The sequence below is a fragment of the Camellia sinensis genome, chromosome 12 (genome assembly GCF_055761805.1).
Source record: "Camellia sinensis isolate YWXY chromosome 12, ASM5576180v1, whole genome shotgun sequence".
In the NCBI taxonomy this organism is placed as follows: Eukaryota; Viridiplantae; Streptophyta; class Magnoliopsida; order Ericales; family Theaceae; genus Camellia; species Camellia sinensis.
The window spans coordinates 51,719,595-51,738,273 of NC_138972.1; the positions used below are offsets into that span (position 1 = coordinate 51,719,595).

The following is an 18,679-nucleotide window of genomic DNA, read 5'->3' on the forward strand; positions in this document are numbered from 1 at the left end:
ATTCTTGCTATCATTATACTACAACTAAAAGAATCAGTTCTTTTTAGGTTGTATTCCCCACTTTGGAGGTGCTAGAACTTGAGCATCTTGACAATCTGGAAGGGATGGGACACTGTCCACCTTCATCGATGTCCTTGTCCAAACTTAAATATGTATATATACGACACTGCGGCAAATTGCCCAAAGTTTTTCAAGCACAATTGCTTACGAGGCTGCAAAATCTTGAATAACTATCTATGGAGGATTGTAATTTGCTAGAGAAAGTGTTTGAATTGGAAGTGGCTGACTGTACGTAACACGACTCGAAGATATTCTCGTTATTGAAATCTCTCAAATTAAAAAGTCTACCCCAATTGAACCATATTCAGAGAGAGATCCCATTGGATTGATGCACATTCCACAATTAAGTATTCTAGATATTGATGGTTGTGACAACTTGAGATTTCTATTCACACAGTCCATGATGCAATGTATCCTACAACTCCAGGAATTGGAAATAAGGGGATGTAAAATGATATCAGCAATTGTTAGGGAGGAGGATAGCCAGGGTGAAATTTTGGTCGATAATATTGAGTTCACTCAATTGAAAATTCATCAACTTTATGATCTGCAAAACCTTGTGAGTATCTTCCCCAAAGTGACTACTATTGTGGTGACATCATTTGAACACATCCAGAACCCAGGACAAAGTCTCTTCAATGAAGTTGAATGCTCTAATGACACTAGAGCAGTAAATCTCCTTTTTAAACATTTTATATTACTTTTAGTAGTGTGGTTGTTAATGCAATTGTTTAGTTTGCAGGTTGCATTCCCTAGCTTGGAGGAATTGGAACTCCATGGATTTCAGAACATGAACGAAATATGGTGCAATCAACTTCAAACCGGCTCGTTCAACAAACTAATTAAACTGGATGTCTCAGATTGTGGCAGTTTGAGAAATATGTTCTCTCCTTTTATGGCCAGACATCTTGTGCATCTAGAAAGGCTAGTCATAATTAGATGCTCGATGATGGAAGAAGTAGTTGCAAAGGAGGAAGAAGAAGGAGGAAGGATAAACAGAACTCCATTGCCTAAATTGGAGTATTTGGAACTCAAAGATCTACCAGAGCTCAAGAGTTTTTGCCACATTACTCATGATTGGGAATTGCCTTTGGTAGAACACATCACTATCCTTAAATGCCCTAAATTGAAGACCTTTCCTGGAGTCATGTGCACCCCAAAGTTGCGACATGTATGTGTGGAGGGAAGGGTCAACCGGTACCTAGTCACAGAAAGAAGAGACTGTCGATGGATAAGCGACCGCAATCTAACCATACCACACCAAATTGAGGTATGTTGTTTATATGAATACTTGTTTTTCTCTCTTTTTCTTCCATTAAGTGCGTAAGCCACATTTTAATGTCCAAGTATCCAAAAAGGAAAACAAGCTCCAGACAATTGAGAAATAAGTATTTTAAAACTATCAAACCGTGATTTTTTCAAAAATTAAAATTTTGTTTACCATATTGCTAAATTTGCAATTAAAAGAAGTATCAAATAAATATATCTGAAGTACATTTTACATAAAATTTTCTTCCTTTCAATTATAAAAGATCAAAAGTTCGTTCTTTCTAAAGTATGAAAGTTTCTTTTAAGTTGTGTCTGGATCATAAATTTAAATAGAGATTAAAAAAAAAAGAGAAAATGTGAATAAAATATAATTACATTTCACACACTTTTTTTTTTCCTTTCTAAATCTCTATTCAAAACTATGATTCAATTTTGGATTTATCACTGGTGAGCATTACTCTTAAAATTATTATTATTTAAATTCATGATTAATGATAGTACTCCTGAAGTGTATCCAACAATTCACTGTAGTTTATAGAAAAGTCAAAATAACAGGGATCAAATTAACATATTCTGTAAATTACAGGTTTCAAATTGAAACATCATTTGATTTTTCGTCCATCAAATTTAACTGCCGATATTTATTGGACTAATATGACACAATTTGTAAAATTAAGGGGCAAAATTGATCAAATTAAAATAACAAGAACCAAAATGAAAAAAAGATAAACTACTAGGACTACTGCTATAATTTGTCCCCAAAAAAAAAAATTGTGTGAGAGAGAGAGAATTGAGCCGAGAGAGAGAGAGAGAGGCAGCTCAGTTTCTATGGTTCAAAAGAAGGAAAAGAAATGAATGAAGGTTGATGGAATAGAGGCAGCCAGGCAGGCCCCCACTTGGGCTTGCTTCCTTTATTATTATTTTATTTTATTTATATCCATCTCTCCCTATATATATATTAAACGTACAATTAGCAACATTATAAGATTTTATAATCTAATTTATAAAATGATATTATTATTTTCTCATCACAAATTATATTTTGTTTGATGGTATACATCATAAATATTCATAGTTAACGATAATAATAATAACAACAAAAATAATAAACGGTTACAAACGAGTCGTGATTCAATTAATTAGATCCAAAATGAATCAAATTTAATAATTTAAAATAAATCTCTAACTGAGATTAAACCCACCATTAACATAATCAAATATGAATTAAAACAATACAGTTTGGGTTAATTAAAAGAAATCCCAAAAATTAAATTCATATCCATATTCAATACTCAAGACCCAAGAATAATTAAAACTAAAACTAAAAAAAATTGCCAAGCAGGCCTACGAAATCGAAATCAAGAAGTAATATAATTTATTTTCACCAATTTAAATAGAATGGCCCACAACACCACAACTATAATAATAATAACGACACAATCAAACAATTTGGAAATTCATACCAATCCAACTCCAATCAATACCCGAGCCCACAAACATATTAAAAAAATTACAAAAAAATACCGAAAAGAATAATAAATAAATAAATTCAATTTGATTCAACTCATTACAATCTTTCCCCCTTAAGAAATTTCTCCCTCAAAATTTGCCTTGATAAAAGAAAATAATGAGATTTACCCTTAACATAATTACTTGAGCCTTAAAATCTCAATAACCATTTTCTCATTGAGACATTCCTTCAATACCCCAAACATGTACTAAGCTCACTCTCAAGAATTTAACGCTCTCTTATCTCCCATTGTAAAAGACACCGTAACTAAAATTGAAACTCTTAGACTCACTTTAATCAAGAGCTGTAAACAAAACAATAACTCCTCAATGATGGTACTACTTATAGCTTGAATCAAACAAGAATGACGAACAGTCTAATCCAATCGACCTAAATATCGGGATAACATTTCTTTCTAATTACATCCACAAAATTATTTTACCAATATAAAGTAACAAATTTTCAATAGACTCAAAAATAAAATTTCTACACCCACTAGCTATCCATAATATTAAGATACACTACTCCACAGAAGCCACCCCTCAACTTAAAACCATCGTACTAGAATTTCAACCAACAATCCGTAATATGAAGGGAAAATACAAGTGACTTTTGCAACATATAAAGGGTTAATTAAAATCAATCAAACTCGCAATTGGAATACAACCGTACTCACCATCTCACTTGAACACGTTCAAACACCTCCACAAAATTTACTCACTCCACACAACTACTTCAACATGTCACAGCAACAAAAGAATCCAACTATTTTAAAAAGCACTCAGAAAAGTATTCAAACGTTACATACCATTAAAAATGACTCACCACAAATTATTTTTTCCATAATCTAGTGCAACAATCTACCTAAAATCAATCCAAAGTGATTATCTGAAGACTCTTAACTAATGAGAACACCCTCCCTTTAAAGTATCATCACACGACAACTAATACATCTCAACATTAAAACAAATCCGCACTCGGTTACCCAATTGAAACTAAACTAACACAAATAATAACTTGAAATATTTCATCTCATAAGAACCTCTGTTCATTTCCCAATACAATCATATTCATTTTGAATTACTTTATACAAAGCAGAATTCACAAAGCACCATAGTCTCAAAGTTCCACCTATAACCATAAGAAACACATACACTCACGAAATATAATACGACCACACCAAACACACTACTCGAAAACTCTAAGCCATAACCTTAATTGCCCAACCAAGCAAATTTTTTTTTTAAAGGGTTTATCTATCCCTTTCACTCGACGAATCGACTAATAGTTTATGCAAAATTGTCTACATCCACCCAAACAATCTCACTCCAACATAAAATGTATCCAAACGCTTTGACAATGCACTTCGAGTCCACATAAAATTTATCAAGACTAGGTACACATTCCAACCATACTAAGGTATTCCCAACAAAAGTTAATTTAGAACCGCTCCCACTCTTTGAAATCAATTCCATGACAATAGCTCTCAAGTTGCAACACAATTCCACATCACACTAATATTACGATAACCCCAAAGATCAAACTCAAATTCGAAAACTCTTACTATATGAACTCACTTATTGACAAGTATTAATACTGCTCTTGAGGCCAGTTAACAGAATAGTCTACCTCTCACCCTAGAAGTATGCAGAACCAATCACAATGAGACACTTGTAAAGATTAACACTAAAACAACTCTAATATTTCTGAATTGTTAATAAATAGATTAACCTCAAATAACAATAAAGGTAGCGTTTGGTAGAACTTTAGAATTATGATTTGAGAATAGAGTTGTATTTTGAGTTTATGAGTTTTGGAATTATGATTTGATTGTGGAAAATTTGTTTGGTTATGAGTTTTGAAAAAAGTTTTGAATTGAGTTTGAATTGAGTGATGTGACATGATATTTGATTGAAAAACTTACAACTCATAACCAAACACACAACTCAAAATTCTATTCAAAGCTCATAAAAAATTTTAAAAAATTCTAAACATATTTTTTATTTTAAAATATAAAAGTAACAGCTACCAAAAAAAAAAAAAGAACACTTTTCGGTCAACCGGCTGGTCAACCGGCCGAACATCAGGGAGGATGACCGGGTAGACGTGTTTTCAACTATGGGTGTGGAATCAATTCTTGAAAGCTCTCACCAAACAACACACTCTAATCAAGGGGTGGAATTAAACTTACAAAGCTCTGCCAAACAGAGCCAAAATCTCTCAAAGTGAAATTCAATGTACATCCCTCGCCCAAAAGAAAAAAAAAAATACTACATATCTGATACAAAATTCTGACAAAGATAATCTTTTCAGTATTTCAATCCAATCATTACTAAATTTGTTCTGCACCTAAAAAAATTTAACTCAGGAATTATTTACCACAACTTACTAAAGTGTAAAAAAAATAAAATCTAATTCTTATAGCTATATGTCACAAAATAACGATACTAACTATCGTATCAAACCCACCATGAAAAGTCTACACAGCTTGAGACAAAAGATTACACCAACAAATATTTGTAGTTATTTTGAAATCTTCTCCGAAGTCTCTAATCAACTCACTTCTACCTAAAATCTCAAAGATACAACCATGAGTTATAATACCACTCATTCACTCTAAGAAATTTTCTATGTCAACAACGGTTATTCGAAAGCAATTTTCAAGACTAACAAAATAGCGAGGGGTCTGTCGAATAACTTCTCCTAAGATAATATCACCACAACCACGATGAAATAAAATTAAAATAAGGAATCATCCTCTATCAAGCAAAACTAAATACTTCTTAATTATGACCACCACTAACCACTCAATGCCAAACCCACCCAAATTAAACCCAATAATAATATTAGATCAACATACCAACAACACAAATTCTCACCACTTATAGCAAAATGAAGGATCAATATAAGGGGTTCACAACTCTTGCACAAAAAATACAAAACAATCTTATAGCTAAGTACAAGGGATACAAAAATAATCTCCATTTCAATTGCACGAAACACACCGTCTCTACATATGCCAAAGTTAACCAAAAATGCTCACATATACTTCTCATCTTCAAAATTTCTAACCTATAAGTAATAGTAACTATAAAGTTAACATCAATCTTTCGCAATGGATCAAGCATAAATTTCCATGAAAATACTCAAATTACAGTCATATCAACCATTTCAAGGCACCTAATCATAATCTCCCTAGAATTACAACATCCTCACAAGATCATTTCAAACAATATCTCTAAAGACATTTCTTTGCTAATACAACCCCCGAGACATCAATCACATCGTATCCCTAAACACTCATATATTGCACTTGGGTACATCAACAACCAACTCTGAGACAATTGACTCCGCCAAACTTGAAAACATTCAAAACTCGGCTATATATCCTAAAATGTCAACTCACAAGTCACTATTTTTTTGCTATTAAAAATTCAATTAAATGGTGCAATCCCAATCAAATTTAATCTCATTCTAATCTATCTCAAAATTATTTATCTCATTTTCCCTCTTAGGATTTGCAACAAAATTATGAATAAAACAAACTCTCTAAGAAACACATCTCTTACTACACTATAATTTTTATCATGCTAAGGCCACATTTATTCCCAAACACACAGGAAAAATAATTGACAAGGCTCATCACTAACCTCGCAAGTAGTCAATCAAACAAGTGAAACAACCCAACCATAACTAACTTCATCTATCTCAAGGAAAATTAAAACTAGTTTTATGTGTTCTGATGTCAACAATCCAAAACATATTATCTTAGGTTACTTTAATCATCATTAAAGTCACAACCAAACCATACTACCACAAGAAGTTTAATCTCTAACTCACTCTACTTTTAAGATTTTTCATCTATCCCATTTCCACAAACTTGATAACAACAAACCATTCACCATGCAACATAATTTCTACTATTTTGAGGTCACACTTAACCTAAAATCATACAAATCGGTTAACCCATGCTTCAATGCTAATTCTACAACATCTTAACCCATCATTCCGGCCATATTAACCTATCCCTTCTTCTTGGGGAAAGATATCCTTCTGAAAGGGGAACACCCCGATGGCCTCTACTACAGCCTCTCCCACTTTATGACATTAGATATAAGAGACAGAATTAAGCTCAAAAGTAAGTACTCCACACTAAATCTCACATGCCGTATACAGATTAAACATAAACCTACACATGTATCTACATCACATCAGGCAAACCACATAAGCTCATAGTCACATAGAGCACATACGAGTTACCCCTCCAAGATATTGGTTCGTCCTACAAACGTTCAAAACCTTCCAAATAGAAATAGCATTGATCAGGTGCTTTTCTAAAAGGACTTCTAAGAATTTTATGGATGCAAATCACATCTCAGAAGTTTAACCCCATACCCACATAGTCACAAAAACATGTTATCACATAGCACAAAAGATATACAACATTTTCAACGAGCGAAATGAACCTATTGTGGTAAAAACCACTTCCCGTAAGCTCCAAGTTTTCAAACCCGGTAGCTCTGATACTAAATTGTAACGCTCCAAATCTAATAGCTCCAGACCAAACCCCATTACTTCCAATTATTAACATACAGGAACATTGAGTATTATAGACATTTCAATAACCAATATTCACACTAAATTCCCATCTTTCCCTTAAAAACATTTAGTGTGAGATTTAACAAAAAAGTCACCACATGCATTAATATATTCATCATCCTTAAGATATGATTCTATAGCATGTGATAACAACAAGTTAAAGCAACAAAATACAAATTAATGCCTTAATGGCTACAAGTTCTATGGCTTTGCCCGGTCATAACAAAGTTGTTTTCAAACCCATACATAGATAGCCCTTGGTTTGCGAAAGAAAACAAAACAAATAAATGACTGAGCCTTGTGCTCCAAAAAGATCCTCCACGCCTTCACTTTGGCGGAGGCACATCACAATCACCTGAAAACGGTTTCCACTAAGGGATAAGCATAAAGCCTAACAAAGATAATCTAAATAAAGTGCACCCAGTTTAACAATATCATGAGGTGCAATGCATAAGAGATGTTAATGCCAAAATCATAGGTTTTCTCATTTTAAAATTCTCGTTGTTCTAAAATATAAACAATTCAATCATTCGTTTGATAGAACAAAAAGCGGTAAATACGACTTTGGTAATCCCTAGGCTAGTGTCTGCAAATAGGCATAACTAGCGCTACCAATCTCCATTTTACTGGCTCCTAACCGGAAGGCAAGTAGTACCTACTCCGCGCGTGTTTTTGGTGTTTCATCCTAGATAATCAAGCCGGCTTAAACAATACCAATCTACGCCCCCTATCCAGACTTACTAAACGTATTTACCCCATAATTCAACACATTTCAAATATTCTCAATGTGTCGCAACCCAGATTTACACGGTCCGACTCACGTGAATAAACCACCCAACGATGAACAATAGATAACAACTCTCATGTAAATGAATATCATTTAGTCACACAATACATGTGTTTATCCGATTTCATACATTTTTAGATACAACATCTAAGTCAAATAGATGTTCTGTAACTAAAAACATGCATGGATGTTATAAATTAAATTGAACATCTAGAGGCTTACATAATATGCAAAGGGTGTAACCCTTACAAGAATGGCATACGGCCAATAAATAATATGAATGATCCATGACCTACAAATAACAAAACCACCCTACATGATTCCGAACACAACTTCACGTCTTAGTCCACATCCACATATGTACACTAGAAAAATATTTCCAGCGACATAGGGTGAGCATAAAGCCTAGTAAAGAATATTTTAAAAACTAAACATGCTCCACAAGTATAAATGATCATGATGCGTATATACAATATGTCCAAATACATTTTCAAATCCATTTGACTTCCCAACAAAATCCTTTCTTTCCAATTACCAAAACCTTACGTTTAATCCAAACAATTTCCGAGTTCAAAACATCTGTTTGATATAAAATTCCTTTTCAAAAACCAATCCAAGTATCTCAATACCAACCAACAAATACATTGCTAAATCAAATACGAATACATCGCTAAAACTATATCCAAACATCCTGTTCCAAAACCAAAATGATAATAAATAAAATGGGTAAATCTCCAAGACTAGTGTTTATACGAGTAACTATACAAATCACAAGGTCATTTTTAACCAGTGCTAACCGGAATGCTTGACACCTATCGCTCAGGTTTAGGTCTTTCACCATGAACACACAAGCTAACTTAATTTTGCTTTAACACCGCCTCATAGCTTTACCACTTTATTTATCTTATTCCAATAGCACAATACGTGTGATTCAAATTATTGTTTTCCAAAACAATGCAAACGTTCCAAAACATAATACTGGAATTTACAAAGCCTCTTTCCAAACATACGGTTTCAAATTTCAAAAATCCATTACATGCTCCGTAATATGAATGATTTCAAATTGCCTAATCCACATGCAATTTTCTAACACACGGCAATTCTATCCTCCACCGATAGCCAAAATAGTTATCTCTAATGCAATAATTAAAAGATAACAATACAGATATACAATCCAATAATTTTCTAAAAAAAATCACCTTTCTAGAACATTTTCGAAAGAGTATTCAACACTCTGTGTTTTTCAAAATCTCATCATACTTTTCCAACCAAATCCATTTTCTAGAAACTCTACCCCATGTCCCAAAATCAACATCATTTAGAATTTTTTTTTCCCCGCAAATTGGGCTTTTTCTCTTTTAGAAAATCATATGCAAGTTTGTATATTTAAAGTAGATTTAATAGCAAAATTATAACCAACAAGTCCCAATTTGGACAAACCCTCAACCCATGAAATATACCTCAAAAGCAATTTAAGCACAACAAGATCTATATATCAAAACATACCACAAATACACCAACGAACTCATATTGAGTTAAGGAAATAGACCCTACCTCTTGAAGCGAAGAGGAGATGAGAAAGAGAGAGAGAGAATGGAGAAACCTCAACAACATCAAAACTCAACTTTGTTCCGATGAAAAGAAGGCTCACGATGTGCTCTACTTTTTTATCAAAGGGACACTGGTGAAGAAATCAATGGACCTAGGTGTATTTATAGAAAGAATGTGAGTTTTAGAGTGAGAAACTCTAGATTTAGGGTTTTTAGAATGTTTAGAGCGAGGGAGAAATGAAAGAGTGACTCAAAAAGACGACTTTACGATCTGATATATGCATAGACCACTCGAGCGCAAGAATGTCGCTCGAGCGTCCAGACAGAAAAAGTGTGACCGCTCGAGCGTAGGAAACACTGCTCGAGTGAAGAATGTCAACTCCCAGTATCTCTATAGGCCTGGAAAAGTACTGAGAGTTCTTAAAGACCACTCAAGTGCAAGAAGTGTCGCTCGAGTGAAGAAGCTAAAATTTGGGCAGAAACCATTTTGAAAAACTAACTCCTGACCTGTTCCAAACACAACTAAGACACTCTAATAACCCAACTCAATGAGAAATAAAGAGAGTAAGACATAAATAACTATATAAGACAATGAAACCCAAATCCAGAATATCAACGGGTCGGGTTCAAACCAGAATTGCTATACATTGAATCAATTTGAAAATCAATTTCTCAAATCCAATACGAGGATTAAATCATGAGATTATGCAATGTTCCATGCTATGTATGAATTTGCAAATATGTCAATTTATGCAATTTTTACAACAATCAATACAATCCTTCAGCCGGTTCCCCAAACAATTTTCTCTATACAAAATATAAATTTTAAGAGATAAATATAACTCATAATCTCAAATTGTCAATAATTTCAACATAGAAGTAACAACATGTTCAATTTTCTCTTTCCCAACTCAATCAAGAATAATAACATTCTTTCAAAAAAATTTATCAATTTTACCTTTTTATTCAAACTCAAGAATTCACCAAGAATTTTCATAATACCAAAAACAACATATGTTTCTTTCAACTTTCCTTAATACCACAACATGATAAATATTTTCATCTTTCTCAATAGTTCTATATTTTTAAATTAGACAATTTCCAAAAGGAACCTCAATGGCTTCTAATATTCCCAACAACATTCTCATCAATCTCATCCCTTTAAACATCTACTTTCAAATTCTCATTTGTTCAAATAAACATATGTTTTTAACTCTTGTAAGCTTTTTACAAACTTATCCCAAAAATCTAAATCTTAACATTTTAAATTTCTAAGGTTTTATTAAAATTTGGGGATTTCTCATTAAAAAAAAAAATTACATTCCTCAACATCCTTGAGTCATACAAAATCACACTCAACTAATAAGAGATTTTCAAAAAAAAGTTGAGAACTTTCCCCTTTTTATACATTTAATATACCATTAATAAAACCCTAATCTTTTCAAATATCACATTATCAAAATTACACATAATAAAGCTAAAACACATACACAATGTTTAAAAAATTCCTACCTCAAAGCTTAGGAGAGAAAATGAATGAAAATCTCAAAATTCCACGTTGCCGAATTTCGATTTCCACTGGTCAAAATGTTGCTCTCGCCAAGCTTTTTACTTTAGCCTCAAAAACTAGGGTCTAAAACCTTAGATTTTGGTGGATCACAAGTTGTACTTGATGAATGTAAAAGAGAAAAAAAAAAAAAAAAAAAAAGGGGGATAAATTATGCAAATGGTCCCTGTAGTTTATCTATTTTTTCATTTTGGTCCTGCTGTTTCAATTTGATTAATTTTGCCCATTAATTTTATGGATTGTGTCATATTAGTCTAATAAATAACGAAAGTTAAGTTTGATAGACGAAAAATCAAATGATGTTTCAATTTGGTCCCTGCAGTTTATAGGAAAGTCAAAATAACAGGAACTAAATTGACACATCTTGTGAATTACAGGGACCAAATTGAAACATTATTTAATTTTCTGTCCATCAAACGTAACCACTATTATTTATTAGACTAATATGACACAATTCGTAAAATTAATTAAATTAAAACAATAAAAACAAAAATAAAACAAAAGTAGACTCTAAGGACTAACGCTTTAATTTATCCCAAAAAAATTGTTAAAGAGAGAGAGAATTGAGCTGAGAGAGATAGAGCAGAGTTTCTATGGCTCAAAAGAAGGAAAACAAATGAATGAAGGTTGATAGAATGAAGGCAGGGCCCCACGTGTGAGCTTGCTTCCTTTATTATTATTTTATTTTATTTTTATCCATCTCTCTCTATATATAATTAAAAGTACAATTAAAAACATTATAAGATTTTGCAATCTAATTTCACTACAGAAAAAATGGGGTTTAATAGTGTTTTTTTAATGACGTTTTTTTAAATGTCACTTTTATTAATTTTTAGTGGCATTTTATAATCGTCGCATATTTCTTTAATCAAAACGACACTATTTTATAATTAAAAGCATTTAAAAACGCCTCCAAATGCAGTAGGAGTCACGCGCTTCCTCTATCCTTCTTTTTCGAAACCCTTATTTTGAATCTGGTCTCTCTAGATCGATCTCTCTCTCTCTCTCTCTACACCCTTATACGCACATCTCTCTCTCTCTCTCTCTCAACCCTAATCATTCTCAGAGCAATTTCGAAGCTCTATCGCCACCACCATCTGCACCGACGAGGTAGCGAGCTCCACCGTCTCTCTCTCTCTCTCTAGATCTATGAAATTAATGTTTTAAGGCATTCTTACTTTATCTTTATTTGCAGAGATTCGGAGATCCCGTGATTCAGAGATGCAAAGCAATTGTGATGCTCCATCGCCACCACAATTTGCACCGACGTGGTAGCGAGCTCCATCGTCTCTCTGTCTCTCTCTAGATCTATGAAATCAATGTTTTAAGGCATTCTTACTTTATCCTTATTTGCAGAGATTCAGAGATCCCGTGATTCAGAGATTCAGAGCAATTGTGAAGCTCCATCGCCACCACAATCTGCACGGGCGATTTCGATTTCAGTAAGGTGAGCTCCACCATCTCTCTCTCTCTCTCTCTCAAATTACTTCAAATTTTTTGTGGCTTCTCTTCTAATGATCCGAATCTTGTTTTTGTTTTTTCATAGTAAAGTTCGAGCTTCTCTTCTAATGATATGAATCTTGTTCTGTCTCACATGCGATCTCATGGCTGTAAGTTGTTTGATTTCACTTCTGAATTTGAATTTAAATTTAATTTTTTTTTTTGGTCATGTTTAGTTTTTAAGTGTTTTGTGGTGCGATAGAATTGCATTGGTGATGTCTGTTGATATTTGTAATATAATATTTATCAATTGAGCAGGGACATCTATTTTTGAATAATATACAGTTGTCCTAAAAACTGAAATTTAATTGTATGAACTTCAGGAAATAAGAAGAAAAGTTCATGAAACAAACATAAATTTCAGAAACAGATGCACAAGTTCTTATACTAAACCATGTATTCTTTTATGCTGCCAAATTCCGCAGCATTGGAATATTTGCAAAGTTCCAGTGGGTAATGCAGAGTGAAAAGAAAAGAGAGATGGATTTCTTAAAAAAGTTACAGACCGTTTGAGCTAGTTCAAACGGTGAAAGCCTTTTCATTATTGTTGTTATCATTCTTTATCACTTTTTGTTAAAAAATACTCACAATTATTATTATTATCATTCCCCAGTTTTGTTCAAAAATGTAGTTAGAATCATGTATAGACAGAGAATCAACATAAAAAGTTTGTACTGGGTAGGAAACAGCTCATAAGTTTCTGACTACCTACTATTTGTCCCCAAAAAGGAAAAAGAAAAAAAAGAAAAGAAAAGGGAATTCTGAATACCACTTTGATTTTATGCAGTTGAATCCATTGATTGTCTTTTTAAGTTGTTTATTTATTTATTTTTTTAATTTTTTAATTTTTTATTTCAGATGAAGCATATTGCATTGATGTGGAAATCCTATCAAGGTGCCTGGAAGCAAAGCTGACAGTTTGTTGCTGCTTTCTCGGTAGAGACAAAGAGGTTATATATGTTGACATTAAATACATGTTTAGTGACAAAAATACACAAAGCATTGCTCTTACAACCACCACTTATGGGTTCAGCCTTATAGAAATTAACAAATAAATGATGTGTTCTCCCCTTTGTACTGCTAAGTTGATATAATTTCTCTTTTTGGAGGGGGGGTTGGGGGAATTTGTTTCAAGAATTTTGGATAGTGGGCAGAGATATGCCAAGAGGTAATAAATTTGTTCACTAGTTTTTAATTTCTCACTTTTCTAAATCTATTAAGACACGATGTGATTTAGCGTTGGAAATTAGTGAATAATTGTAGTTTTTAATTGTTTTATTAACAAAACAATTGATGTGTTCTAATTGAAGTTTTTTGGGATGATGTTGTGGAATATTTTGCTAGAACTACTTGGTGAAGGATGTGATTCTACAGAGGTGTGCAACAGGGAATCATTTGGACATAACCTCCCACTAGGTTTTTTTTCTTGTCTTTTCTTTACTTTTCTTTTCCTTTCCCGTGAGTTGCAAATATTTGGAAGAAGTGAAAGGTGATTGTAAAAACATGGAGATGATTTGTAATTCTAAAAAAAAAAAAAAAAAACAGAATTGGGAATTTGATTCCATTTGAATGGTGATGTGGCCTACTACTTGGGGTGAAAACTGATCTCTTTCTTCTTTTTTTTTTTTTTTTTAAAATTTTTCCAATTAGTTTGTATATCTAGAGAGGCATTAAATTTTTGTTTTAAATGATAATTTGCTACCCCCATCTCCCTGGTTTTAGATTGATCTGTATGACATTACTGTTGATGTGAATGGCTTTGTTGATTAAATGTAAAGATCAGAAGTTACATTTAATGGCGTTTATTTAATATGACATCAGCAGGAAATATGAGTTTTGACGACATTTATTTAACTACACCGCCACCACCATCTGCACCAGCGAGGTATCGATTTCTCTCTCTCTCTCTCTCAAGCTCTTCCTTCCCATCTCTCTCGATTTGGTTATTGAAATTGAAATTGTAAGGAAGAAACTACAAGTTGATTTGTGTCTAAACACATCATTTTCTTCTTTTCTTCACTCTCTGCTTCATTGAACTAGATTTAAGTCTTTTCCTCTTGGATTCTTGTCGTGAGGCTCTTATTTAGAAAGACTTTGTGAAAATAAATCTCATAAAATTCTACTAAATCTGCAGATCCAAATTAATTGTATATCCGTGTATGGATTATGTTGTTTAGTAATTTTTCTGGGTACCGACTTATCAATCCAAAAAATTAATAGTTACCTACTTGCTACATCGGTTCTACTAGCGAGGAGAGATAGCTAATATGCAACGGATCTCTTTCCTGGTATACGACCAATTGTTGACCTACTATTATGGTCCGCGTTAGTATTTGACAAAAGATGGGTTTGGAGCACCTTGATTATTGTAGCAAGATTTGTATCGTATAGTTGGATGGTTGTAGAAGGTGACATGGTTGACTGAATGTCCTAACTATGTTGTGCTATGTTGTATAGGATATTTTTGAGTCCATGGGACATTTTGTTGATGGGTTATAGTTTTCTGGAGCCTCTCATAGTTTGATACCAAAAGCTTACATCAAGGAAGTGACAAAAATGGCCAACAAACACAATGCATATGTCAGTACTGGCTACTGGGCTAAACATTTGCTTCATAAAGGTCCATATGCTTTCAAAGAATACATAGAGGTGTGAAAGAAAATTTGTTATTTTTCTCTGCAATAGTGTATTAAAGCACTTTTCATTTATCAACAAGAAATGAAAACAAGTTCTGCAATTCTTCGCAATAATAGTCTCTCTTATTTTTGTTGTTTTAGGAGTGTAAACAAGTGGGATTTGATACGATTGAGCTAAATGTGGGATCACTCGGAGTTCCTGAAGAAACACTCTTGAGATTTATCTGATTGATTAAGAGTGGTGGCCCGAAAGCCAAGCCACAATTTGCTGTCAAGTTTAACGTGTCTGATATCCCCATGAAAGGTGATAGAGCATTTGGAGCTTATGTGGACCCAGTGCTGCGATCATCTGGTATGCCAATGCCTTTTATTGTCAGTGTTTGATTCGAAGTTTCATATATTTTAATTTGATTCCCTTGTCAACATATGGATTTGAAATTTTCATAAGATATTTGTTTGAATGCATAACTAGTAATTATTGATGTTTAAAGAGAAGCGATACGGGGAACTGAACAACTTTTTATTATAACATGCTTAATTGCCAACGCATATTCAATTTTAGGACATCCATTGGCCAATCTATTCAGGAAATGCATTTGTAGCATTTTTGCAAGTGAAATTAAATATGGCGAAGTATGAGCTTGATATATTTTGATTCCTTCCTGTGTCAATAACTAGGATGAAAAAAAGGGAAACACCAACGCATTCCCATCTATATATATATATATATTTGGCTAAGTGAGATTTTAACACTTCGTTTTGAAAGGTGATGCTGAAGATGATTTAGGTTTCCTAGAGGTCATGCTTCCTTCCAAAATTCAATGGGTGCTCTGTCAAAGTTAGCACTGAAAATGAATACAAAATTTCAATGTCAAGGTGTAGATACATTTGCTGGTTACTCTGATTGGGTATCTTTAATTTCATTTTATAGCATTTAATTAATTGTTACTTGGTTGAGCTTTTAAAGAACTAAAAGCAAATGGAACACAAATATCTCGAACTAATGTAGAAGGTACTTGTTGGGAAAATTTTAAGGGATACTGTAATATATATTCTATTTCAAGCATTAAAATGCTCTGTCTATTAGATTTCCTAATCTTTAAGACTCAAAATGCCCCTAGGGCTGTGCTGAGATTTCGGATTTGTGGAGGGAAAAAAAAAAGAGAAGGGAAAAGTATATGACGTAGAAGCTAAATTTTGTTCACCTTTCCTTTCCCATTGCTTTTCCTTCTACAAACCAAATATCCAAACATAGTGCAAGTGGTAAAGGCTAACAATGGTGAACAATTTTGCCATGCGAACATGGTTGTGGTTAACAGCTCTTCACTAGGTATTTGGAATGTCGTTCTCTTTTGTGGCAATGCCGCCATTTCTATACAAAACATTAATAGCACATTCATGAGTTGTCAGTTCTTGAGCAACCAAAATGTGGATGAAATTTCATGCCTCTGCCCAAAAAAAAAAAAAAAAAAAAAAAAAATTCATAAACTTGGCACTAAGTCACTGAGTTGATTAAAATTTAACTAGGATGGGGCTCTTCCAAAGAAATTATCAATATTGTCTTGAGCATTTTCATTTTCTGAGGCTTCCAACCACAAAAATCCCCTATTTGGGGAGCTACAGCCTATATGGATCTGTTTAAGTCAATTTATTCAATACTTCTCTGATGGCCAATGGTTTCTGATATATTTCTTTTGCTTTTTTTTTTTTTTTTTTTTTTCTTTTAATGAGTATATTTTTGGGTTTTGGTAACTTGACTGTTTGTTTCCAGTTGGCTTTTGTGCTGTCCAACCTCTTGGTGGGGGTTCCAGTTACTCCTCCAAGGAAAACCAAAGGAGAAACAAGTTTAAAAAAAAGAAAAAAAAAAAGAAAAGTTCTTCATTAAGAATGACACTTCTTGTTACAGTGGAGTCGAAGCATCAAGTATTGAGTTAGTTGGGGAATCAATATAGTCACTTAGGATTTTGTACATGTTAGCAATTGTTAGTTAGCTGAACTTGTTTCAAAATGTTGCAAGTAGGGGTGTTCACTTGTAAGTTTGGGTTGGGTTCACCCTTGGCGCGTCAACCAAACAAAACACTTAGTATTAGGGAATCATTAATCTGAAATCTGAGCTTGGTCTTATGATTGTGTGATCTGGGTTGTGCCCAATTCTAATGGGTTTGGAAAATTCAACCTAAAAATCGTTGATAATGAATGATAATATGGAACGATTTGTGTGAGTTGGAAAATAGGGCATTTGACTCATTTTTGTGATATCATAATTAGAGGAAATGAGTTTTGGCAATACTCAAAAGTCTATTGAGAACCTGCTTCTAACTATCCCATTTTATTATGCTATACAATTTATTATGTATATTGCATAGCATCATGATCGTGTGCTTACACAATCTCAAAGTCCCAATGTTTGTGCACTTGCAGGTATTGAAAGAAGACTTGGTTTTTGTAGTAACTTCCAAAAGATCAACACTAGATAAATGCTGTCTACCTGTGCAAATCAGATTATTCATCTCAGCTGCTCATTCTGAATCTGATCTGCGCAAGGCCTCTGAATCATTGAAGAGAGTTGTAACAGCAGTTTTGGCAGCTCATGACTGAATTGAAGAGTGCACATCAGATCTCATTTTATTTTTCCAATGATCTTTCAGACATTTCTTTGACTGCGTCAACAGACGTACACGGGAAATTCTGTTTCTTGGTAGATGCTTTTATAGTACTTGTGTGTATAATTAGTTTGAATTGCATCTTTTGTGCCGATCTGTGTTATAATAACTTTCAACTTACCACTAGGCACTAGTTTAACTTTATTTCATCTTGGAATTGAAATGTTTTCGCATATTGAGAAACATGAATTGATCTAGTATTATGTTTGCCTAAATTTAGTCAATATATTGAATATTTTTCAGCTTTATTACAGGCATTTTTTTTTAATTAAATCTCATAGAATTAGCACAATTTAAAATTTAAAAAAAAATGAAGCTATAACGGTGTTTTCAAAAAAACGCATATTGCTAATGGTTATATTTTTAAAATAGAAAAGAGCTATCACGATGTTTTTAAAACGTCGCTAAATATGGAATGGCGTCAATGTATCATTGTGTAGCATATTTAGCGGCATTTTAAAAAACGCCGCCTATATTAATATAGCGATACTTTTAAAGTGTCATATAGGTATAACGACGGTTGCGTCTTCGGCGTTTG

General features: G+C 33.2%; 1 protein-coding gene across 23 annotated transcripts in view; it reads left to right on the plus strand.

Annotated features, from left to right (window-relative positions):
• Positions 1-18,389, plus strand: part of LOC114298485 (putative disease resistance protein At4g27220) — a 41,893-nt gene extending 23,504 nt beyond the window's left edge. For 2 of the 23 annotated variants that reach the window (XM_082898554.1, XM_082898555.1), the window contains 9 exons: positions 803-1,330; positions 12,538-12,613; positions 12,699-12,789; positions 12,894-12,952; positions 13,701-14,258; positions 14,667-14,727; positions 15,300-15,491; positions 15,620-15,830; positions 17,900-18,389. In XM_082898554.1, coding sequence (XP_082754680.1) covers positions 803-1,330; positions 12,538-12,613; positions 12,699-12,789; positions 12,894-12,952; positions 13,701-13,897 — 951 coding nt within the window. In that variant the 3' untranslated portion in view covers positions 13,898-14,258; positions 14,667-14,727; positions 15,300-15,491; positions 15,620-15,830; positions 17,900-18,389. Of the gene's footprint in view, positions 1-47; positions 737-802; positions 1,331-12,537; positions 12,614-12,698; positions 12,790-12,888; positions 12,953-13,165; positions 13,369-13,700; positions 14,259-14,663; positions 14,728-15,299; positions 15,492-15,619; positions 15,831-17,899 lie in introns of those variants that run through there. The other 21 variants (XM_082898570.1, XM_082898574.1, XM_082898558.1 and 18 more) reach the window with 21 other exon arrangements.
• Positions 18,390-18,679: the final 290 nt, after the last annotated feature.